The following is a 21971-nucleotide window of genomic DNA, read 5'->3' as shown; positions in this document are numbered from 1 at the left end:
CTCAGTGTTTTCAGGGACGCGTCTGAGCAGACCGAGTTGCCCACCTTCTCTGTTTCGGTCTGCCGGCGCTCCGGCGGGCCAGGCGTCAGACTCCGCCGCCGATTCTCCGCGTCCCCCGAGGCCCGAGCGCGGGCGGGGACGTGGCGCCGAGACGTGGAGGCGGCGGGGCGGACTCCCCCGCGCTTCCGCGACCCGTTCAGCGTCGACGACAGGAACTTACGGGACTGCGCGAGTGTCCGTGTTTGCAAAAACTCCTCGACAGGCGCCCAGACCCCCGTGCCCGGCCCCCTCTGCGCTCACGCAGCTCCGCCACAGGCGCCCCAGACAGAAGGCAGCGAGCGCCGTCTACACCATCGGTAACGCTTTATTCCCCGCACGTCACAGGTGAGTCTCCCGGCGGAGCGGGTCAGTCCGCTTCTGTGGGAAGTGTGCACCTTCGGAATCGCGGGACCGGGCCTCCCTTGGACGGACGCGGTCACCGCGGGGCCTCCGCGACGCAGGCACAAGGAGCGAAGTCCTCCCGCACGAAGCTGCGGTGCGGGCCGCTGGGGGGCCGCTCCGCCCCGAGAGGCGCCCCGGCCGCGCGGCGCGGTCTCGGCGCGGCGCCCTCCCCGGCACGCGCGCTCGGGGGGGAGGAGGAGGACGGCGCGCACAGGCGGCCTCACACGGCCTCCTCGGTGGACAGCAGCAGCGGGTTGATGTACTCGAACCCTGCAAACTCGGACTGGTCGATCCTCTTCAGGGCGTCCCTGCGGGCACAGGCAGAGGGCTCGGTCCAGGGCCGCCCTCCGGACCCCGCCCCCTCAAACCCGGCTCCAGCCAGGCGCCCCGCCCCCGCCCCCGCCGGAGCTCACTCGTCATCCGGGGTCAGCTGCACGGGCTCGCTGGTGAACTGCGTGTCGAAGTTGTCCAGGCCGTAGTCGTCTGTGATCTGCGGCTGGAAGGGCGGCAGCGCCTGCTTCTTCTCCAGCTGGGGGCACGCGAGAAGGCACGTCAGTGTGGAGCGCCCCCCAGCGGCCGACCGACCACGGCCAGAGGGTGCCCTGGACCCCAGGGCCCTGAGCGGGGCCAAGGCGGCGCCGGGCCCACAGATGCCCCCACCCTGGGGGGCCTTGAGTCCCCCCCAGACAGGCAGCCCAGCCGATACCAAGAAAACCCCAGCCTGTGTCCCCGCGTGTACGTGGGGGCCGAGGGATCAGGAACGGCACATTTTAAGGGATGCATCTCAGCAACTCCACCTCCATTTCTGCATTCTCAAATAAACCAGGTTCCATTCGCCCTAAATACCAGGAACCGCAGCGCCAAACTCCAACCGGCCGGAGCACCCCGCCGCGGACCAGACCGAGCGCCAGGCCTGGGCAACCGACCCACGGGAAGCCAAAGGGGCCGCCCTTCTCCGGGCGCCCCCATTGGTGACTCCGCACAGAACCGTGGCGGGGGCGGGTTCCACGGGGTCACCTGGCAGCACCGTCCCCGGGGACCAGGCTGGCCCTGCCTCCCTGCTCGGTCACACGTGACTTTCAACGCCCCCCCGCCCCCCGCAATGCCCGCCGCACCCCCACGCCCACCCGCCCCGCGGTGCGTTACCAGGTCCCAGTCTATGCTGCGGAAGAACGCATGAGACTTGATGTCGGAAAACCCAGTCTGTGGCCGGCAGCCGAGCCTCTCTTTGGGGTCCTAGGGGTCAGAGTTCAGGTGAGGACTCGCCAGCCGGGGCGGAGAAGGCCCACCCGCCGCCGCGCTCCACCCCCCGGGGAGGCTGGTGGCCGCGAGCCAGCGTACCTTGTTCAAAAATCCTTTCAAGACGTGGGAGGCTTTGACGGAGAGGAAGCGGGGGATGCGGATGGGCTTCTCCAGGATCACTGCAGGAGTGGGGTCGACATGAGACGCCGGGGCCCAGTGGCGGCCCCCGTGTCCGCTGCGCTGCAGTGCAGGAGCCATGCGGGGCGGGGCCCAGAGGGCTGCACCGCCCAGGCCCCCAGGCCCACGGCCAGCCTCCCCATGTACGCGGCACCCCCGCGCACGGCCGCCAGGGGGCGCCGCGGGGCCAGCCGAGCCCGCAGGGCAGGTGCGCCCGGGGAAGCCCGGAGCCCTAACGGGCTGAAGGGGCAATGCCCTGGCTGAGCCACCCCCGCCCCCGCCAGGCCTCCAGGATGCACCTGGCCCGGGCGGGAGGGTCTGTGCTACATCAGGTCCCGTTCCTCCCCGGTGACAGGAAACGGGTGGCCCCGCCCACGGCTAGCCGGACCCAGTCTGGGGGGTGGGGGTGGGGAACGGACGGCTCCAGGGGCAGGGACAGGGCTGGGACCCTCCCGGCCACAGCGTCACCTTGGAACAGGTAGTCCTCGGTGTTCATGTCGGGGTTGTCCGTGATGATGTCGAAGGGGGAGCGCCCGGCCATCATCTCGAACATGAGCACGCCCAGCGCCCACCAGTCCACGCTGAAGCCTGCGGCGGGGCACGCAGCCGTCACGCCGTGTGGTGCGTCCCTGCCTCCCCTGTGCGGGCCGCCCTCTGCCCTCTACCCTCCGCCCTCTGCCCTGGGGGGCGGGGCGAACTTCTCTAACGACTCCAAAACTGCTCTGCACTGAGGACACAGACCCCGGACCCGGCTCCGCACCGGCGTCCGGGTTGTCACGTGGTCGGGAGGGGAGGGGAGGGGAGGGGAGGGGAGGGGGGGGCCCTGCGATTCTGCGGGCGGCACCGGCACCGCAACACTGAGCCCGTCTGCGGGTCGGCCGCCCGCGCGCGTTTCTGGCGCGGAGACTCCCCTCCCGGAGGCACCCCTGCGTTTTCTCCCGCGCTCACGGTCGGGGTTTCACGTTCGAGCACGGCTGGTGTGTCGGGAATGTGTTTCAGCGGACGGGGGGAGCTTCGCCCACGGGCGGCCGGCTGTCCCCCTCTGGCCCCCGGTGCCCGAGCACCTGCCGGGGCGGGTCCCCCCCACCCGCCCCTCATTGTAATGGCAAAGGAAACGCTGAGGAGTATCTGACGCCTCACGGGGACCCCAGCACGCCCACCCCCGGATCATGCTGCTTCCCAGGCCGAGGAAGCGGGGGCAGAGCGCACAGCCGCGTCCGCGGGGTGGCGGGGGAGTGGTTCCGGGTCAGGGCAGCACCGCCGACTGCGGGCCCTGGTCGGTCCTGTGTCCTCCACCAGGGACGCCTGGGACAGCAGGGGGCGCTGCTCGGGCTCAACCAAGGGTGGAGGCCCAGGTGTGTCCGGGGCGTGCGGCTCCGGTGTGACTGGGGCAGTGAACCCCTCTCCTGGGCTGCCGGCCCCACACCCGCCCCGCTCCGTGACTGCCACTCAAGCCCCGCCCCGCCCCTGGCTGCCCCGCCCCGCCCGACCACGCCCACCTGTCTGGCCCCGCCCCACCCGGCGGGCCCTGCGCTCACCGTACTCCTCCCCGCGCAGGATTTCCGGGGCGATGTAATTCGGGGTTCCGCAAAAAGTGCTCGTGGTGTCACCGGGGCCCAGGCCCTCCTGTGGGGACACAGCCGGTTACCGGGAGGGAGGACAACTCTGCCGTGACCGTGCCGGTGGGACCGTGCGCCTCAGGACGGCCGGCGGGGCAGGCCCGACTGGTGGGAGTGCGGCGTCTCTGCCCCGAGGCACGCGGGGCGAGCAGGCCGGGGCGCGGGGCGAGACCCGGGGGGCCGCTCGCCTTGCACATGCCGTAGTCCGTGAGCTTGATGTGGCCGTCAGCGTCGAGGAGGACGTTGTCCAGCTTCAGGTCCCGGTAGATGATCCCCCTCTCGTGCAGGAAGTTGAGAGCGATGCAGATCTCCGCGGCGTAGAACCTGGGGGGCGCCCCGGCGTCAGCGGGCCCAGCGAGGGGCCTCGCCCCCCTCGCACGGCCCCGCCCCCAGCTGACCAGAGCTCGGGGCCCACAGATCCAGGGGAAACGCTCAGCCTGCCAGCTGTTCAGGGGACACGCCGGCCAAAGCCACAGGGAGACACCGGCCACCACCAAACACACACACACCAAACACACACAAAACCAAACCAAAACCACAGGTTTCACGAGGACCCAGAGAAACTGGGCCCAGCGCACAGCTGGTGGGAGTGTAAACTGGTGCAGCTGCTGTGAGAGACGGTGTGGAGATTCCTCTGGAAACGACAGAATTACCCCACGACCCACCATCCCACTGCGGGGCGGGCGGGTCCCCAGAGCAGTTGAAAGCAGGGGCGAAGAAAGGGGTGTGCCCCCGCGTGCACAGTGGCACTGCTCACAATCGCCAAGAGCGTGGCAACAGCCCAGTGTCCGTGGGGGACAGACGCACACGAGGTGGTCCAGCCACACGGGGAACATTGCTCAGCCTTAGAAGGAAGCAAGCTGTGACACGCGCTACAGCGTGGACGGACCCGGAGGGGGTCACGCTGCGTGACATGTGCCAGACACAGAAGGACAGACTATGTGCCTCCACTCTCAGGGGTCCCCAGAGGACTCAGACCCACAGACACAGAGCAGACGGTGGTGCGGGGCTGGGGGCGGGAGGTGGGTGGGGAGCGTGTCCTGGGGACAGAGGTGCTGTTCGGGAGGACAGAAGGTTCTGGAGACGGGGGTGGTGGCGGCTGCATAACCGGGGGTGTGCCCAACGCCCCTGAGCCGTGCCCTTGACAACGGCTAACGTGGTAACTCCCGTGTGACGGGCGTTGCACAACTAGGAAAAGCGAGTGATTTATTGACCGCCTTTCCCGAGAGGACCGAGGGGACTCAAACGGCCTGGGCGCTTCCTGGCGAGGAAGCGAGGGGGGAGAGAACGGCGGAAAACAGGAAAGGCAGGGGCGCGGCAGCGAACGCCCGAGGCCACGGGAACTACGCTCAGGCCTTTCCTCCCCTCGTCCCCTGGGGGCCCTTAGTGAGAGCCCCTCCCCATTCTGGGGACAGAAAAGGCGAAAGCACAGCAGCACCGTCCCAGCAGCACCTGCTCCTGCCTCCTGTGGGCGGGGCTGGGAGCTGCCCCTGCGGGGTCAGGGTCCCCCGGCCACTCCCAGGACCACCCCCCAAGTTGGCGACCCCAGGTGGCTCTGGACCAAGTCAAGTCGCTCCCAGGGGAGGGGAGGGCGCCCGTCTGCCCTGGAGCCCGTCCGCTGAGTGCAGCTCGCTGCTGGCCCCCAGAGGGTCCCCGCCCCCGCCCCAGGGCCCGCACCCACCTGGCGTGCTCCTCCGGGAGCTTCCGCTGTCTCTGCATGTGGAACATGAGGTCCCCGCCGTTGACGTACTCTATGACCAGGAACAGCCTGGTGGGACAGAGGGGACAGTGCAGGTTGAGACCGCGGGCCTCGGCTGGACGCGCCCGCAGGCGGGGCCCCGACCGGACCGCCCAGGGTCGCTCTCGCTGGTGACAGACTGTTCCCGGCCGACGGCCTGTCCTCTGTCACAGCCACGTCAACTCTCCTTAGTGCAAAGGAAAGAGGTGGCCCAGTTCACCTGACCCGCGCCCGGGTCAGTGGTGCCGGCAGGGAGAGCCACCCGGAATGAAGCAGACCCAGAGGCGGCGGAGCCAAGCACCGGCCGTCGAGGCGTCATTGAGGGACGCTCGAGAACACTGTCTGTCACCCAGTTCTGACCTCGACTCTGCAGAACTCGGGAACCCCGACTTTCATCCCCCCGACCGCTGTCCGCCCTCCCTGAGTGCGCGTCTGCCTCAGGGCAGGAAAGGTGGAGCAGGGCAGAGCCCACGGTGGGGGGCGCAGGGGGCCTCACCAGGACCGACCAGAGGCCTGGCTGGCCACGGGGACCAGCCCCACACTTGAGGACAGGCCAGGTGCGTGGGCCAGGTGACAAGGTGATGAGACCCCGAGAACCACCACTCTGGCTGCTGGGCCTGGGGGCACCCCAGGGAGGGGGGAGTGGCAGGTGGGGGAGCCAAGGGGGCGTCCTACTGCCAGAGGGTGGGGCCAGGAGGGGCCAAGGTGGCCAGTGGGGCCAAGGCGGCCAGTGGGCTGGGCTGCCCCCCAGGCAGGCACAGCACAGAGCCTCAGCCCAGGGGTGAGGGCTCAGCGTCGACCAGCCACAGGAAGTCTGGGGGGCCGGCAAGCGGCTGGGGGCGTCCTGCAGTGCACAGAGCTGAGGCCTGGAGGTGCCACCAGATGCGCAGAGGGGCCGTCCCGTCTCCAGGTGGTTCAGCTTGTGGTCTCTTTCCAGATGAGCTCCTCCCCGTATGGCGGTGTGCAAGCTGCAGGCTGCCGGAGGCCTCCTTGAGAGGCCGGCCCGCCGCGGGGCCCCGAGGGGCCAGCGGTCTGCTGCGCGGAGCTGAGAGCCTCGGCCCTGAGCCCGGAGGCGTGCTGCGTCCTGTGGGTCCCAGTGAACCCCCGGGGATCCCCCGGCCCAGGACACAGCCGACGGCTTTGCAAACAGACAACCTGGGTGAGTGCACAGCAACTGGCCAGAGAGTCCCAGCGGGCTCCACGCTCATTCCCCGGACCAGCAGTCTCCGGGGCCCTCCAGAGCAGCCGGGTTCCCGGGCGGAGCCGACAGCATTTACTGGTTTATTCCACGAGTCGGCGGGGCCCAGTAGCCCAGACCCGCCTCCCGTTCATGGGGTCGTCTGGACCTGACCCAGCGCCGGACTGCGTGTGATGCTTTCGATAAAGGTTTTGTAAACAGGATTAAATCACTGGGGTTCTGACGCGGGAAATTTACTTCATATGACACCGGCCGATGACCACGAAGCTAGTCGGACGAGCCAAACCCTCACACTCGCGGCTGGGGGAGGCCGACGCGCACCCGGACCCCCCGCACCCCCACAGTCCCAACACCCCGGCGCAGAGCCCAGGCCGCCCCCCTACCTGCTGGCCGTCTGGAAGCAGGAGTGCAGGCCGACCAGGAAGGGGTTGCTGGACGCCTGCTCGAACACATGCTTCTCCGTCTGCACCCAGTCGATGTCCTGAAACAGAGGCCGCGGGGTCACCGGGGCGCCCCGGGGGAGGGGTCTCCGCCTCCACGGGGGAGACAACTCAGAGGGAACACCCACTCGGCTGTCACTGCTACCACAGCGGCCTGTGAGCGGCAGCCTTCGTCCCCACGGAAGACCCCAGGAATCCACGGATGGGGTCCCACGGGCGTCTCCCCAGCCCCGCTCCTCCCCCAGGGCTGCCCCCCCATCCATGCCGGAACCCAGGGTGCAGCCCCTCCCGCCCCCGTCTGCCAGGAGACCCCTGGGGCGGAACGGCTTCCGTCCCATCTGTGCACGCAGAGGACCCCCGGCTCCTCCCGTCCCCCAGCTGCAGCCGCGCCGGTGCAGTGGCTGCTGGGTAACTCCACTCGGCGCCTCCCCGGCCAGGCCGGCCTCCCGCAGCTCTCCTGACCGGCCCCGCCATCTGTTCTGCAGGGGCAGCCGGTCAGCCAGATGCTCAGGCAGAAGACCCTGCCGGTGGCCGGGACGCCTGCTCCCCTCCCGGGCGCCCTCGCCGACACGGCCGCCTCCCGCCTGCCAGGCTGGGGCGCCCGGCTCCCGGGACTCGGGTGGGCGCACGTCTCCCTGGGGGCCGCCGCCCAGCCGCTGCTGTGCACCCCCCCCCCGCCCCCCGCCCCGAGCGCCTCCCGCCCTCGGCCCGGGCTCCCGGCCACGGGACACTGCTGCCTCTCACACACACGCCCGGGCCCGCTCACCACCTCGGGGGCTGCGCCCTTCTCCAGGGACCACCTGGAAGCCCACCCCGGCACCCCGCCCCCAGCGGACAGCGTGAGGACTCCGAGGCGCACCGAAGCACTAGCCCTCCCGAACGCCTTCCCTCTCCAGGGCCCGCCGACCGGGCCCCACCCACTGCACTCGCTGTGCGGCTGGCTGCCGTGCCGGGGAGGGGTCTGGCCGCGCCCCGCAGCACCACAGCTCCCTGGGCGCCACAGCCCTTTCTCTGCTTCTGGGAGACAGAACCACATGTGGGCGCAGGAACCCGGGGATGCCTGGCAAGGTGCTCAGCGTCCCTAACCGCGGTGGCGGTGCAGCCAAAGCCACAGTGGGAGGCCGCTTCGCAGCCACCAGGGCGGCGCTAATGCAAACCCAGAACGCAGCCGGCACTGGGCAGGGCCCCTGGGAACTGGGACCCAGGCCCGCGGGCGGCCGTCAAGGACGCAGAGGGCGCGGCGGCCGCCGAAGGAAGGTAGTCTGGCGGCTCCTGGAGAGTTGAAGGTGGAGCTGCCCGACAACCCCGCGGTCCCACTCCCGCCTGAAGACGCCAAGGACTGGAGACAGGGTCTCGCTCAGACTCAGACTCAGACTCAGAGCCCGGCACATGCGTGTCCACAGCCACTCCGCTCCCAGCGAACGGCCCGACCCAAACGCCCGACCCAGGCCGCCCCGTGGGGGCGCCCTGAACATGACGCTCGGTGAGGAGCCGGACCCCCAAGGCCACACAGCGTGTGACCGTGTGTGTGTGTGGGGGGGGAGGGGGGCCATCGGACCAGGCAAACCCTCCGGGACAGAAAGCAGAGCCGGGGTTGCCGGGGGCTCCCTCTGGGGGCTGAGATCGTGCTGCCCCTGGAGAAAGGACACGGCCGCCCGGCGCCGGGGCCTTCTGCGGGCCCGCCCCCGCGCCCTCCCCCGAGAACCCCCGTGACCGCCCCCCGCGCCCCCCCCCGCGGCCCCCACCTCGTCGTCGTGCACCAGCTCCTTCTTGACCACCTTCATGGCGTAGACCTGGTCGTTCTTCTTGAGCCGCACCAGGAGGACCTTGGCGTAGCTCCCGCGCCCGATGACCCGGATGAGGTCGAAGTCCTGCAGCCCCAGCCCCTGAGAGATCTTGATCCCGTCCATCCCGTCGATGACCGGCTTGAGGTCCTGGGGGGCGGGGACAGAGGGGCCGGGGGGAGACGGCTGGACTCAGGGGGACGCGGCGGCACCCCCCACGGTCTCGACAAAGACTCTGTGCACCCCGGGCCTCAGGGCCAGTGTGCTCACAGGTCACGACTCCGTGTCCTAAAGGACACCCCCAACACCCCCCCGCCAGGACGTAAGGCCAAGAAGGAAGGACTGTGCCGCTTTCAGAAAAAGACTTTATTTGTTTATATTTAGAGAGAGGAGGAGGAAGGGAGAAAGAGAGGAAGAGCAACATCAATTAGTTGCCTCCGGCACACCCCCCCACCGGGGGGGACCTGGCCCACAACCCAGGTGAGCCCCCCAACCAGGAACCGAACCGGACAGCGCCCGGCCCCCCAGCCGCACCAGCCGGGGCAGGGCTGTGCAGCTTCTGATGGAAGGAGCTCGGAGCGAAAAGCAGTTTATTTCCACAGACCGTGGCCCCACTGGGAGCGGTACAGGATGCTTGGGGACAGCCCCACGAGGACAGCTGAGGAGGTGGCCTCAGGCTCACACGCCCCAGGGCCACCCAGGCCCTCCCTGGGCCCACAATAGCTCGTGGCTGACACAGCAGTCACAATCTGATTTAGAGACAATCCGATTTAGCACGTGACTGGCTTCCTTCCCGCAGATTATATCGGGCAAGGACCCCAGCGGGCGGTGTGGGCGGCGCCAGCGTGGCCCTGACTCGCTGGGACGGTCGCCGGGCTGGAGAGTCTACCCGTGACACTGCGAGCACTCTGCAAAAGCTGTGGCGGGGGCAGGCGGGGCTGCTGCCTGAACTCCCGGGGACAGAGGTGCAGCACGCCAGCCGTGTGAGAACACGCTTGCCCACGGGCACCGCGTGACTGCGCCTTCACCGCCAGAGCTCCCGCGGCCAGAGGCCACACGGACCCCTCAGCCGGAGCCAGGGAGGGGCTGCCAGGGTCAGAAGGGTGACCCGGGGCACCGATTCACAAAGAGAGCCCCCTGCATTTGGTCTTCCAGTCCTGGCACAGAGCTGCCGCACCCTCGGGATTTCCTAAGTGCCGGGAGGTGTCTTTTGTTATGTTAACGAGCTGACTTCTGAAAAGCCCCTGAATCACCTAAGATGGGGGCCGGTTGCCAGGGAAACGAACCACGCACTCGGAGGGTTGGAACTGGGGGGGGAGGGCCCCCAGACCTCCAGGGAGCAGCAGAGAGGAGCCGGGGACTGAGCTCCTCCTCCAGGGCAGCAGCTGGGTCAACCCCGCCCGAGTGAGGAAGCCCCCACAAAACCCCCAAAGCACGGCCCCCCCCCCAGACCTTCCGGGCGGACAAACCCGTGGGTGTTCGGGCGGGGCGTGCGCCCCCCTCCGCAGGCCTGGCCCTTTCGCAGCCTCAGAGGGAGCCCCCCCCTGAGCTCCTGGGCCGCGCCAGCCGTCAGTCAACCCCAAGGGCGAGGTCATCGCGACCTGCCCCGGGCTCGGGTGCCCAGGAGCACAAGGGACAAGCTGGACTTGCGGCGGCACCGGAAGGGGGGGCCGCCTCCTAGCACCAGGGGCCCCTCCTGCGGGGCCTGGCGCTGTCTCCAGGAGGGTGGGTCAGAACCGGGCTAGTGTGGGTCAGAACCGGGCTAGCGTGGGGGACCTGGCTGGGTCTGCTGAGAACTGGAGAGTTGCTTGGTGGTGTGGAGGACATGGGGAGGAGAAAACAGAGGACAAATGACCTGACAAAGTCAACAACTCGACAAAAACGGCAGCTCCAGCACCAGCCTGGGCCCGCCCTGCGATCTGGGCGAGGAGGGGGCCAGGGGGCCGGGGGGCCGCTGCCGCCCAGACCGGGACCGAAGGGCCTCAGGTGTCAGGAGCCTCCGGGGACTCAGGCAGGACACGCCCCACGGGAGACCCAGCTGGGGCACGGCCGGAGCCCGGGAGGCCAGTGCAGGCCCCGAGGCCCCTCCCGGACCGACTTCCCTGCACTCACACCCGTCCCCAGAGACAGACCCGCCCCGCGGGAGAGGCTCCGTGGGCGCCAAGGCCTCGTGGCCTGGCGAGGGGGGCACCTGCCACCAGCTGCAAAGACATTCCCGAGATCCCAGGAACTCGGGCCCCGGGGCTGAGCGAACCAGGGGGCCGGGGAGTCCGGGGGGCATCTGGGTCCACCCGGCCCCTGGCCCACTGACAGCGCCTGCCACGGGGGTGCCCAAGGCGACCCGGAGGCCAGTGAGCCCCCACGCCTGTCCCCCCACCCCGGGCCCAGCCTTCCCCGCTGCTCAAGGTGCCTGAGCTGGGGTTTTGGGAGCAGTCACCTGTGCTGGCCCGAGCCCCCCTGCCCCCAGTGAGCCCCGCAGGGCACTGTTTGTCCTCGTGAAAAGGTGTGATCACACCCAAACCTCACGGCACAGGGCTGGGGCCAGAGAGGTGCCCCGAGCGGCGACAGCCAGACAATGCAGGCCGCACGACAACGATCCCACGGTCTCCCCAGGAGGGAGCCCAGGGACCCCGGAGGAGGACCGGGGGAGCCCCGGGAGCCGCCCTGCACGCTCACCTCAGAATCGTCCTTAACGCCGCCGTGGTTCCGGGAGGAAGGGATGTAAGGAACTGAGGGAGAGAGAGGGGAAGGCGGTCGGGGTGCTGTCGGAACGGCCCCCAGCCGGGGCCGGAGGAAATGCAGCTTCCCGGGCCCCGCCCGCCCTGCCCCGGAGCCCGGTTTGCCCGAGGGCCCGTCGCCCGGAAGACACCGTTGGTGGCAGGTGTCGGCGTCCACCTGCCCAGTCTTTGTTCCCAGAGTGACTGGCGGGCAGATGGACGGAGGGGGCCGGTGGCTGGGACGGGGGCCGCGGAGGTGAGTGAATGGGGAGCTGGTGGGTGTGAATGTGAGTGGGGGGCGGGCGGTTAGGTGGGCGAGTGGGTGGGCGGGTCACTGCTCGGTGTCTCCTCTGGGTGAGCAGCTGTGGGTGCTCCATTTCCTCCCCCGAGGGCCCCTGGCAGGGGACACGCGCTCGCCAGGTCAGGGAGGGACTCCCGCACGCCCTGTCCCCGCCCGAGGTTCAGGGTTGCGCCCTCGGTCACAAGGGCGTCAAAATCTCTCCCCAAGTGCTTCTTAGCATTAAAAAAGGAAAAACCCCAAAACTATTCCCATCAGAAAAAATCCCACAAAACCCCAAGGGCCAGGCCTCAGCACAGCGGCCGCCGGCACCTGTCCCCTCGGGGGGCCGCGGGGCTGCAGCCCATCTGGGGCGGGGCTGGTGTGGGGGCTGCTGCACCGGGCACCCCGTCGGCCCAGAGGGGAGACCCCGCCCCGCCCACAGCAGCGGCTCACGGACACCTGGGCCCGGGAGAAGGCCCCCACCTGCCTGCCTCCGCTCAGGGCCGAGGGCAGGGGACGCGCGCTGGCCCCGGCCCCAGGGGAGCAGGCCAGTGCAGGGAGGGCTCGGGGTCAGAGGGGGCGGGGCGGGCGCCCCAGGGCCAGCGGGAGGGAGGCGGCCCTCACCGCCATCGGTCTCCTCGGAGGGGAGGTCTGCGTCGTCGTCCTTGTCGTCGGCTGCGGGTTCTTGGGAAGGCATGGCAGAATCCTATGGAGAGACGGGCGCTCCCGAGTGGCCGGCAGGGGCTGTGGCACGGCCCCTGGGGGCGCCGGAGCCGGAAAACCGCCGGCCAGGTCGCACCCGCTGCCGCATGCACCCTGGTGCGTGCACACTGTGCACACGCCATCACACGCACCCGGGCGCACATTGCCGACTGTCCCCTTGCCGCACGGGGTCACCCGGGGCCCCACAGGCAGGCTCCCCCTCGGCGCCTCAGGCGGGGACCGCTCCAGCAGGGGCTACGAAACGGGCCCTTTCACACCATGCCGGGCCACCGCCCCAGCCCCCCGCCGCCGCGCCAGCCGTCAGCAGCCAGCAGCCAGGCGGGATTCCGAGCCCCACCTCCCGGCTCCGGGGCCACCCTGCTGACGTCACAATGGGGGCAGCTTCCTCTCGGAAGCCACCGGGGCCCCAGCACGGGGGTCCCTCAGCCCGACTGGCTGGGCCCCGGGGCTGGCCTCGTCTCCGAGGCCCCGTGGACCCGGGGACCCAGGGTGTGTGTGTGCCTTTACCGTCCTTGGCCGCCCCGGGCGAGAGGAGCCCCCGTGCTCCGGCAGCACCGGGCGAGACCTGGACTGGGCAGCCCCCCCCGCCCCAGGGACAGCGTGCCGGTGGGGGCCCGCGTGCCAGCAGCACCCTGAAGGGCCGGGCACTGTGCCACGGTCGCAGGCTGCCGGGGGCGACGGGCAGCACACCGGGCCGGCCCCCCGAGGGGAAGAGGGTCTGGCCCAGCCCGCTGGCCAGGGCCGCCCCTCTGCAGCCCACAGGCACCCCCCCCATCAGTGGGGCCAGGACCCCCCGGGGACAAGAGGCCCGGGGCCCACTCACCATAGGCCGCTCGCAGGTCCGCGGGACGAGGGCGTGGCAGCGCTTATGCACCAGCAGTCGGCAGTGGACACACCGGTAGCCCTGCCTGGCGAGGCCCCATATCCGCTCGCTGCACTGGCCGCAGTACGCTCTCTGTGGGGACAGGGCGGCCGAGCGGTGAGGGGCCCGCGGGGCAGACGCTCTCTGAGGCCTGGGTGGAGCCGCGGCGAGAGGTGGCCCGGGCCCTGGTCACATCCGGGCACCAGCCTGTGCCTGGGCTCAGCGGCCCCTACTCAGGCCCCCCCCCAAGCTGGGGGCACCTGCGGCCCCGAGGAGGGTGTGGGGCCCTGTCCCGTGTGAGGGGCAAAGTGGAGGGTCCAGGGAGCACGAGGCCCCTCCACGGGCAGGACCCCCCCTTGCAGGGAGGAGGGCGGCCGTCGCTCCCGCGGGGCTGTGGGTGGGGCAGCCGCAGGGGCCTGTCCTGGGGGAGGGGCAGCCTGGCGACTCCCAGTGCTGGAGTGTGCCGGCACTCCCCCGATGTGCCCGCTCCCAGGCCGATGGCACCGGGAAGCCCCTGTCTCCTCCTGCTTCTCCGTAGGGAGGAGAACCCTTGCCCACCGGTGCTGGGGTGCGGGGCTGGAGGGGCAGCAGGGGCAGGAGGAGGTCGGGGGGTGCGCCCTGCAGTCAGACCAAGGGGTTTTTCCTCCTGAAACCTGCTGGGGGGCACGGCCGGCTGTCCGAGCTGCTGGGCCCCCGCCCGCCTCGCCGGGTGGGCTGCACCCGGCACCAGCCGTGCAGAAAACGGCGTCTCCCTGGGAGCCAGCGCGGGGCCGGGCTCCGGGGGCCTTTCCCGGGCACCATAGGGCGCGGCTGGGGGTGGGGGGCGCTGACCGCGTGTCCAGGCCCACAGGAGAGCGTGCTGGTGGCCGCACTCAGGCCCACGGGTCCCCCCAATTCCTGTCCGCCCAGAGTCTCAGAACGCGGCCTTATTGGGGGCAAGGATACCTCTGCAGGCGGAGTTAGTGCGAACGTGGTCAGACTGGGCTGCGGGGCCCGAACCGTGACTGGCGTGTCCCGACGGGACCAGACAGACACACGGAGAGAAGGGGGTGGGGACAGGGGCAGAGGCCGGGGTGGGCCTGGTCTGCACGTCCAGCCTCCAGGCCCCGAGAGTGCACTTCCGTTTTCATGCCCCTGGTGTGGGGTGCTTTTCCCACCAGCCCCAGGCACGCACACACCGTGGGGCCCCGTGTCCTCCGTGGAACCGGGGCCCACCTCGGGGTGCCAGCGGGCTGGGCTGCAGAGCCGCGGCGCCCGACCCGGGGTCACGAGACAGGCGGCTGAGGGAGCCAGACACACAGGTTGCCTTCCTCGCGCAGCGCCGCCCGGAAAAGGCCCGCACGGGGCTCCCCGGGCTCGGGGAGCCTTGAGAGGCTCCTTCGTAACGGGGAGATGCGTCTCCAACCTGCTGCACGGTCTCTCCCGTGGGAGCCGAGCGGAGCCCAGCCACTCCCCTCGCCTCCTTTCTCTTTCCTCTGACAGCAGCTCCCGGCACATGGCACACGGCACACAGCACATGGCACTCAGCACATGGCACATGCCGCTCAGCACATGGCACACGGCACTCAGCACACAGCACCCGGCACATGCACTCAGCGGTGCAGCCACAGGCCGGCACCCCAGGGGGCAGCGCTCACCCTGTTAAAGCGCTTGGCTTGGAAGAGATGGCCGTTGGCGCGGTACAGCTTCCTCCATCTTCTGGCACCGCGGCGGTAGATGGATTCTGTGAGGGAGACGAGAAAGCCGTGAGGAGCCAGCGCAGGCCCTGGGCCCCGGGCCCCGCCCCACCCACGAGGTGCCTTCTGGCCAGGCGGCTGGGACCTGTCCCCACAGAGCGACGGGGACACAGAGCCAGTGACGAGAGGGGAGTCGAGCTGGCCAGGTGGGGACACGCCTGTGCCCAAGGCGGGTCGGAGCCCAGACCTGTGCCCATCGGACACGCTTCAGATTCCTTGAAAGCCGCCGGGGAGAGGCCCAGGGACACCGGGGCGCCCACCTCGGCTGCGGGAGCTCCGGCCTCGGGGCGTGACCCGGGCCGGTTGTGGGGGGAGAGGCGTCGGGTCGTGGGTGGAAGACAGACGGAAGACGCGAACCGACGGACAGTGGCGCGTCCCCCGGCGGGCACCGGGCTGTGCGAGGCCGGCGGCAGGACCCGGACGCCGGGACCCAGTCACGGCGCGCGGCCGCACGGGACTGCTGTGACGGCGGCCCAGCTCACCGCCCGTTCCTGCCCGGCCCCTCGCGGGCCTGACGAGCGCGCGCCTGCCCCTCGGGCGTGCAGGCGCCGGGGAGGCCTGTCTGCAGGGGGCCGGCGCTCCCCACGGCTTGGGCACCCACAGGGGTCCAGAAACGTGACCCCGTGGGCCGGGGGGTGGTGGCTGACACCGGGCCCCCGTGGACCTGGCCCCGGCTCCCCCACGGACGCTCGTCACAGCTCACCGAGTGACCCTGACACGACCACCACCTCTGTCCCCCTTCAGTCCCGTCCCCTCAACTCGTCCCCCTGCCGCCCAGGACCCCACGCTGCTGGGCCGCCCCGGCTGCCCAGGCTGCTCCGGGCAGGGGCAGCCGCTCCGACGTCCTGGGCTCTGCCCACCGGGCGGTTTGCAGGGAGTGGGTCCGGGCTGTGCTGACCACCGCCCTCTGGCTGGGCGTCGGACTCCTGCCTAGAAGACCCCCGGCACAGGGCCACCCCGACACAGCCGACAGGCCCCTGCCTCCCGAGCCCGAGCTCTGGGGAGACCACACGCCCCCCAACAGGGCGGGGCCCCCGCCTGCTCAGGGGCCCCCGCCTGCTGAGCCGTCCGCCCAGCAGCGGTCACTGGCCTGGTGTCCGGGCTTCTGCCGGGAAAGCCGCAGCCCCCTCCCCCTCGAAGTGACGGCCACGGCGAGAGAGGAGGGGCCCTTCTGAGGGGCAGGTGCCCTGGGGGAGGGTGGGCCGGCCAGGGGGCTGCTGCCCAGCGGTGTCCACCTGCCCACTGCACTGCTCTCTGGGAAGGGACACGTGAGTGGGACAGGTCCCCAGGCGCCGGGACGAGGGGCAGAACCACTCAGCCTCAGCCCTGGGGGCTCGGCCTTGCCCGGCGCACACGCTCCTCGGGGTCCCCCTGGGCCCCGTGGGTCGCTCCGGAGTGGGGCTGCCCCAGGGCCCAAGCCCACTGGCCCCGGCCGGACTGGACTCTCCACGCGGGGCCCACAGAGGCCCGGCGGCCCCGACGGCCGTGGGCGCCGGCTTCCCTCCCGGCCTCCGCTCCGCGGCCCACAAACGCGGCGCTCTGCTCGGCTGAGACTCTATAATTAGGACGCTGCGGGGAGTTTTAACCAGCCGTTTCCATGGCGATCTGGCATCTCGACGGCTCTGACAAGGCGAAGAAAATACACTTAAAAGGCTGAGCCGGGAGCAACAGGCTGAGAGCGAACCGTGCACCCCCTGGATCTGGGGGCGCACGTGGCCGTGCCGTCCTCTGGACGGCAGTCAAGGCCCCTCCCCGTTCCCCGGAAACAGGCCCGCGCCGGTGACCCGTCCAGCCCAGTCCTGCCGTACCAGGGGGCACGACGCAGGTGCCGGCTTCCTCCTGGGGCGCGGCGCCCACTGACTCTGCACCTGGGAGGGCGGGGCCGCCCGTCTCTCTCGCCAGGTGGCCACAGGGTGCGGCGCGACGCCAGCTCGTTCTGGGCAGACACATGATCGAGAGCAGTGACGACGAAGAAGGCCACGCACCTGGGGCCACGACGTGCTGGTCGCCCCACCATGGGGACTGCCCGAGGGGCCCGGCGTGGGGCGCGGGGGGGTGGGGGGACCAGCCCCAGTACCGTCAGTAACCAGGAAAACCCATCCCACCGGACGCTTTCAGAGGGGGGGGCTACTTGTAACAGCTCGGCTTCCTAATAATTTTTACCAGAGAAGCCAACTCGTCACGGCACGAATCGAGTCCTGGTGAAACGGCCGACCAACCAGACTCCGGGCAGAAACGTGTCCCGACTTCCCCGCGCTCCGTTGTGCCGCCTCCGTTCACACCGACCGCAGCCCCACCCTGCGTGGAGGCCCCCCCACGGCCTCGCTCACACACACACACACACACACACACACACACAGACGAGAGTGCTCCTGCTGCACCCCCCACCCCACCACGGGATGGGACCACGGCTCCCAGGCCCCACGCCGGGGGACACGCAGAGGGAGCAGCTGCGCACGACGGGACCCTGGCATCCGGGCCTCACTGACCAGGCACGGGGGTCAGGACAGGGGGAGATGCCGGGGCAGGGGTGTGTCCCCAGGGCCGCCATGCAGTGCTCAGGGCACTGACCACCTGCCGCCTGCCAGGACAAAACCACGACTTCTCACGAGAAAGTCACCGCGTTCGGGTCCTGCAGTGCCACACACAGCGTCTGACATCCGATCAGAAACTGCCAGGCGGCCGAGAAACACTCAGCAGAGGTGGGCTCGCGAGGGGCCTGTTGTGAGACACAGAGCATCGCCAGGGAGCTGCGTGCAGGAAAAAAAAAGAATCAGAGTCTGAACGTCCCAGGGCCGTAGAAACCCTGAGTGTGAAAAGTACGATAACTGGAATTAATAATTCAAGAGGCAGATTGGAGCGCAGACCAGACCGGAGCCAGCGGCAGGAGGGGCCCAGAGGTGGGCGCAGGGGAGAACGGGCGAGCGAGGTGGCGTGAACGGGGCGCGGCCAGAGGGGACGAAGCCGTCGCCCCCAGACCCGGGCGGCCGGGCAGACCCCACCCGCGTACGAGAGGCCGCGGCCGTGCCCGGGCAGCGGGTCGCGCAGCGAGGACGAGGCACCAGGGGGCGCCCTGCGTGGACGTTGGTCAGCGGTACCGAGGGCCGCGGGGGCAGGATTGACGCGGGCGGTGACCGCAAGGAAACCATTAAGGGGCGGGGAACAGTCGTCGTGCTGGCGGGTGCTGGCCACGCCTGGGAGTCGGCAAAGTAAGAATCGAAGGTGCACCCCGAGAGCGTCTTAACATTTCTAAGGGAGCCAGAACACGTTAAAATGCGTGTGCTCCATAGCACCACTTAGCCAAGGCAACAGAAGGGGCGCAGAGTAAGAACGCCGGACCAAGGCCGAAGGGGGACGGAGGGGTCGGTGCCGGGGCAAGACGACGACACGTCTGAGCTGCAACGCAGACGTGTGCTCGGGCTGCACGCTGCCACCACGTCCGAAGGCGTCTGCAGGCGGGAGGAGCTGGAATCGGGGAGAAGGCCAACGGCCCAGCCACGTGGCTCCCTCGTGGCCACTCCCACCCGCCCGGGCGGGGCGGGGGTGGGGTGGGGGAGGGATGGAGGAGGGCCCCCCCCCCCAGCAGCGGACGGAGGGCTCCCGGCTGGCGGGACGCTTCGCTCCGGTCAGGGAAAGGGCAGGGGGAGCACGTGGGGTGGAGGGACCCGGCCGGGAGGTCACCCGCACCCGGGCGAGTGGGCGCCCCCAGGCCCAGGGTCAGCCGGCGGGTCCAGACCGGGGCTGGACTCGCTCTTCCTTCTCTTCTTGTACGTTTTAATTATTTTTTCAATTTTTAAAAATTTCCCCCATTTTCTTCTCCTCTGAGCTCGCTCCCCACGAGGAACCTCTGGGGCCCACGCTCCGACGCTGACGTGCTGCGTGGCCGCCCGCGCGCCCTGTTGTCAGAGACCTTCTCCGGAGACAGCGAGCGCCCACCCCCGCGCTGCCGTCTGAGCCGCCGCCAGGGGCTCCCTGTGCCGGCTGCCGCTGCACTCGGACGTGGGGCCCGGCCGCTGCGGCCACGGGTGCCCACACGGTGCCCTCCAGGGGTGGCGCCCGACTCCCGGGCCCTCGGGCGGATGGCGGGTCACTCGACCACTCCCCCCCCCCGCCCTCCAAGATCTGTGCCCCCTTCTCTCTGCTCCACACCCGGGACCCTGACCTTCCTCCGCAGCCACACTGCAGACCTGCTGCCCCTCGGAACCACGGGGCCCCAGCCTTGCTGCCCTCCACCCCTGACGCCAGCCCACCCTGGGGCAGTCAAGGAACCCGGGGGCCGGTCTTTTTTCCCACCACACCTGCTGCTATGGGCTGAACCTGCACCCCCAAACTCAGGCTGAAGCCCTGTCCCCCGTGCAATGGTGTCAGGAGTTGGGGTGTGTGGGGGTGACTCGGGTGCAGCAAGGTCACGAGGGCGCCCACCCCCGCTGGAACCAGAGCCCTCAGAAGAGAGAGACAAGGGAGCGAGGGGCTGCACCCCAGGGAGGGGCCGCACCCGAGCCCCACCCTCCGTTCCCTGACCTCCGCCCTCCGGCCTCCAGGGCTGTGCAAACAACTGCCTCACCCTGGCAGGGGCTCTGCTGGGGCGGCAGAGCTGAGGGGGCGCCTCCGGGGCCACCATGGTCTCAGGGGCTCCCCGCCTGCACCCCACGCCCCGCCCACACGTCCCAGGGCTCTGCTGTCAATCACCCATCCCTGCCTGACTGACCCGGGGGCACGTAGGCCCACCTTTCACGGACCCCATCAACCCTCTCCGCACAGCAGGTCACCGCCGGCTGCCCACCTGCACTGACAGGCTGAGGTGTCCGGGCTGGTCTGCACACGACACTGGGAGGTGCTGATAGGTGTGCCCCCACCCCTGGGGGCATGCCCACTGGAACCTGCCCACAGCCCGCACCTGGGGGGCTGCCCTTGGGGAGTGCAGGCAGGGAGCAGGTCATCTCACAGGGTGTGCTAGGGTGACAGGCGTGGCCCATCGAGGACAAGACCCAGGTGGCCACGCCTGAGCTTCTGAGACACCCCTCTGGCACTCGCCAGGTACCTCAAGTCCCCTCCTTCACCCCCTCCCTCAGGGCTCTGCTGGTGACGGTGTGAGGGTGGGCCAGTGACCAAGGAGGGGTGGCGGGACCCCAGTGCCGGGCCAGAGACTCTGCGTGTCGCCACAGGCGTGACCCAGGAGCCGCAGGACCCCAAGGAGGCGCCTGACCGAGGGCGGGGGTGGAGCTCCCTGCCCCAAGGAAGCCAGCAGGGCAGAGCGGGTCAGGGACAGAGAACAGGTGGGCGGCCAGCAGGGGGCAGGGCGGAGGGGACAGAAGGGCCGCAGTGGGAGATCCTGTGTGCCGGAACATTCCACACCTCGATGGGCCACCCACGTGGTGAAATGACAGGAAACTGTGTGTACTCGGCGGCCACTCGCTGAGGCTGACGCTGTGCCCAGCTGTGCGGCGCGGCCACCGGGAGCAGAGGGCAGGGGCCCGGCTCTGCTGCCCCCGCAGCCGCCCGCAGCCGGGAAGGGCCTGGTTTCCACTTTCTCAGAAGTAACCCTTGTTGGAAAGAATGGAGACGGCTGGGGAACGTGGAAAACGATGGGCGTTTCTGTGCGCTTTGCTGAGACCGGGCTGCTGCGGGACGCGGGCCCCTGGAGCCCCCGCGGGAGCACCGATGGGTGACACGCGGCCTGGGGCTGGGGGGCCAGGGGCCGGCCGGCGCTCGGGGATGCACAGCGGGGGCCGGGGTGTCGGGGCTGCGTCACCCAATGCCCGACCCGTGGGGATGCTCTGAGTTTTCATACTTAAAAATGTCTCTAAAATAACAGAAGCCTGATCTCCGATTTTCGGCTTTCACGGCCACCTGAGCTGCAAAGCCGGCCCCTCAGGCCACTTGGCCAGTGGGGTGGGGGGGGCCCACCTGGCTCTGTAACCTCAGAACCAAGCCAAACGCCGGTGAGGCCGCGAGGACCGGCACCAGGACCGTTGGGGGAGCCCCTCCCCCTCCCCCTCCCCCTGCTGACGGCCTGGGCTGCACTGGTGACCGTGGGGGTCCCCACCTCCTGGTCCTCGGGGACAGCCAGGACCACCCTTGGAGGAAGGAGATTCGTTCTCGGCTGCTCAACATCTCAAAGAAATCTCCCTGAGGCAACACCCGGACAAACCCAGGGGCCCGGCCGCTCTCAGCCACGTGACTGCTGACCCCAGACCCATCCGACCCCAGACCCATCCGCTGAGACTGTCATTCAAATGGACCTAACTGGGCCCTGGCCGGTGGGGCTCGGCGGGCTGGGTGTCAGCCTGCGAACCAAAGGGTCGCCTCGCCGGCTCGATCCCTGGTCAGGGCACAGGCCTGGGTTGCGGGCCAGGTCCCCAGTGGAAGGTACGTGAGAGGCAACCACACATGATGTTTCTCTCCCTTTCTCCCTCCCTTCCCCTTTCTCTAAAAATAAAAAAAATTTTTTTTTAATTTTTTAAGATTTTATTTATTTATTTTTAGAGAGGAAAGGGAGGGAGAAAGAGAGAGAGAGAGAGAGAAACATCAATGTGCGGTTGCTGGGGGTCATGGCCTGCCACCCAGGCATGTGCCCTGACCGGGGATCGAACCTGCGACGCTGTGGTTCGCAGCCCGCGCTCCATCCCCGGAGCCGCGCCAGCCGGGGTAAAAAATCTGAAAAAATAAAGACAACGACCTAGCTGGGCACCCAAACCCCCGGCTGCCGCCGCGCTTCCTCCTCGCCCAGGGGCACCAGGTGGAAAACCCCGCCGTGCGTGGGCCGGGCGGGCTCCCTCCGTGCCGGTCCGCAGACCCCCTGCTCGCCCTGCAGCCCGGGGTGGCCGGGAGGGCGGCCCGACCCAAAGCCCTAAGTGCACTTAGAACGTCACGAGGCTTTCTGGGTTTCACTGTTGTTTGTGCATTCAACGGGCGGCCCAGAGACGCCCCCCCAGGGTGGCCACCCACGGTCCCCGTCCCCGGTCGGCTGCCGGTCTGAGGTGCGGGCTGCCCTCCTGGGCAGCCCGAGTGTCG

General features: G+C 69.7%; 1 protein-coding gene across 2 annotated transcripts in view; it reads right to left on the bottom strand.

Moving 5' to 3' along the window:
- Positions 1-344: 344 nt before the first annotated feature.
- Positions 345-21971, bottom strand: part of PRKCZ (protein kinase C zeta) — a 47873-nt gene continuing 26246 nt past the window's right edge. For both annotated transcript variants that reach the window (XM_045859409.1, XM_045859410.1), the window contains 14 exons: positions 14859-14944; positions 13183-13314; positions 12261-12342; positions 11316-11368; positions 8601-8789; positions 6799-6896; positions 5161-5247; positions 3668-3803; positions 3399-3486; positions 2329-2448; positions 1783-1862; positions 1588-1677; positions 855-970; positions 345-749 (listed from right to left, as the gene is read on the bottom strand). In XM_045859409.1, coding sequence (XP_045715365.1) covers positions 662-749; positions 855-970; positions 1588-1677; positions 1783-1862; positions 2329-2448; positions 3399-3486; positions 3668-3803; positions 5161-5247; positions 6799-6896; positions 8601-8789; positions 11316-11368; positions 12261-12342; positions 13183-13314; positions 14859-14944 — 1445 coding nt within the window. In that variant the 3' untranslated portion in view covers positions 345-661. The remainder of the gene's footprint in view (positions 750-854; positions 971-1587; positions 1678-1782; positions 1863-2328; positions 2449-3398; positions 3487-3667; positions 3804-5160; positions 5248-6798; positions 6897-8600; positions 8790-11315; positions 11369-12260; positions 12343-13182; positions 13315-14858; positions 14945-21971) is intronic.

This window comes from Phyllostomus hastatus, unplaced genomic scaffold (assembly GCF_019186645.2).
Source record: "Phyllostomus hastatus isolate PE091 unplaced genomic scaffold, TTU_PhHast_1.1 phas_scaffold_182, whole genome shotgun sequence".
Lineage (NCBI taxonomy): Eukaryota > Metazoa > Chordata > Mammalia > Chiroptera > Phyllostomidae > Phyllostomus > Phyllostomus hastatus.
Note: the sequence above shows the minus strand (reverse complement) of the source record. Positions and strands in the feature narration are given on the sequence as shown.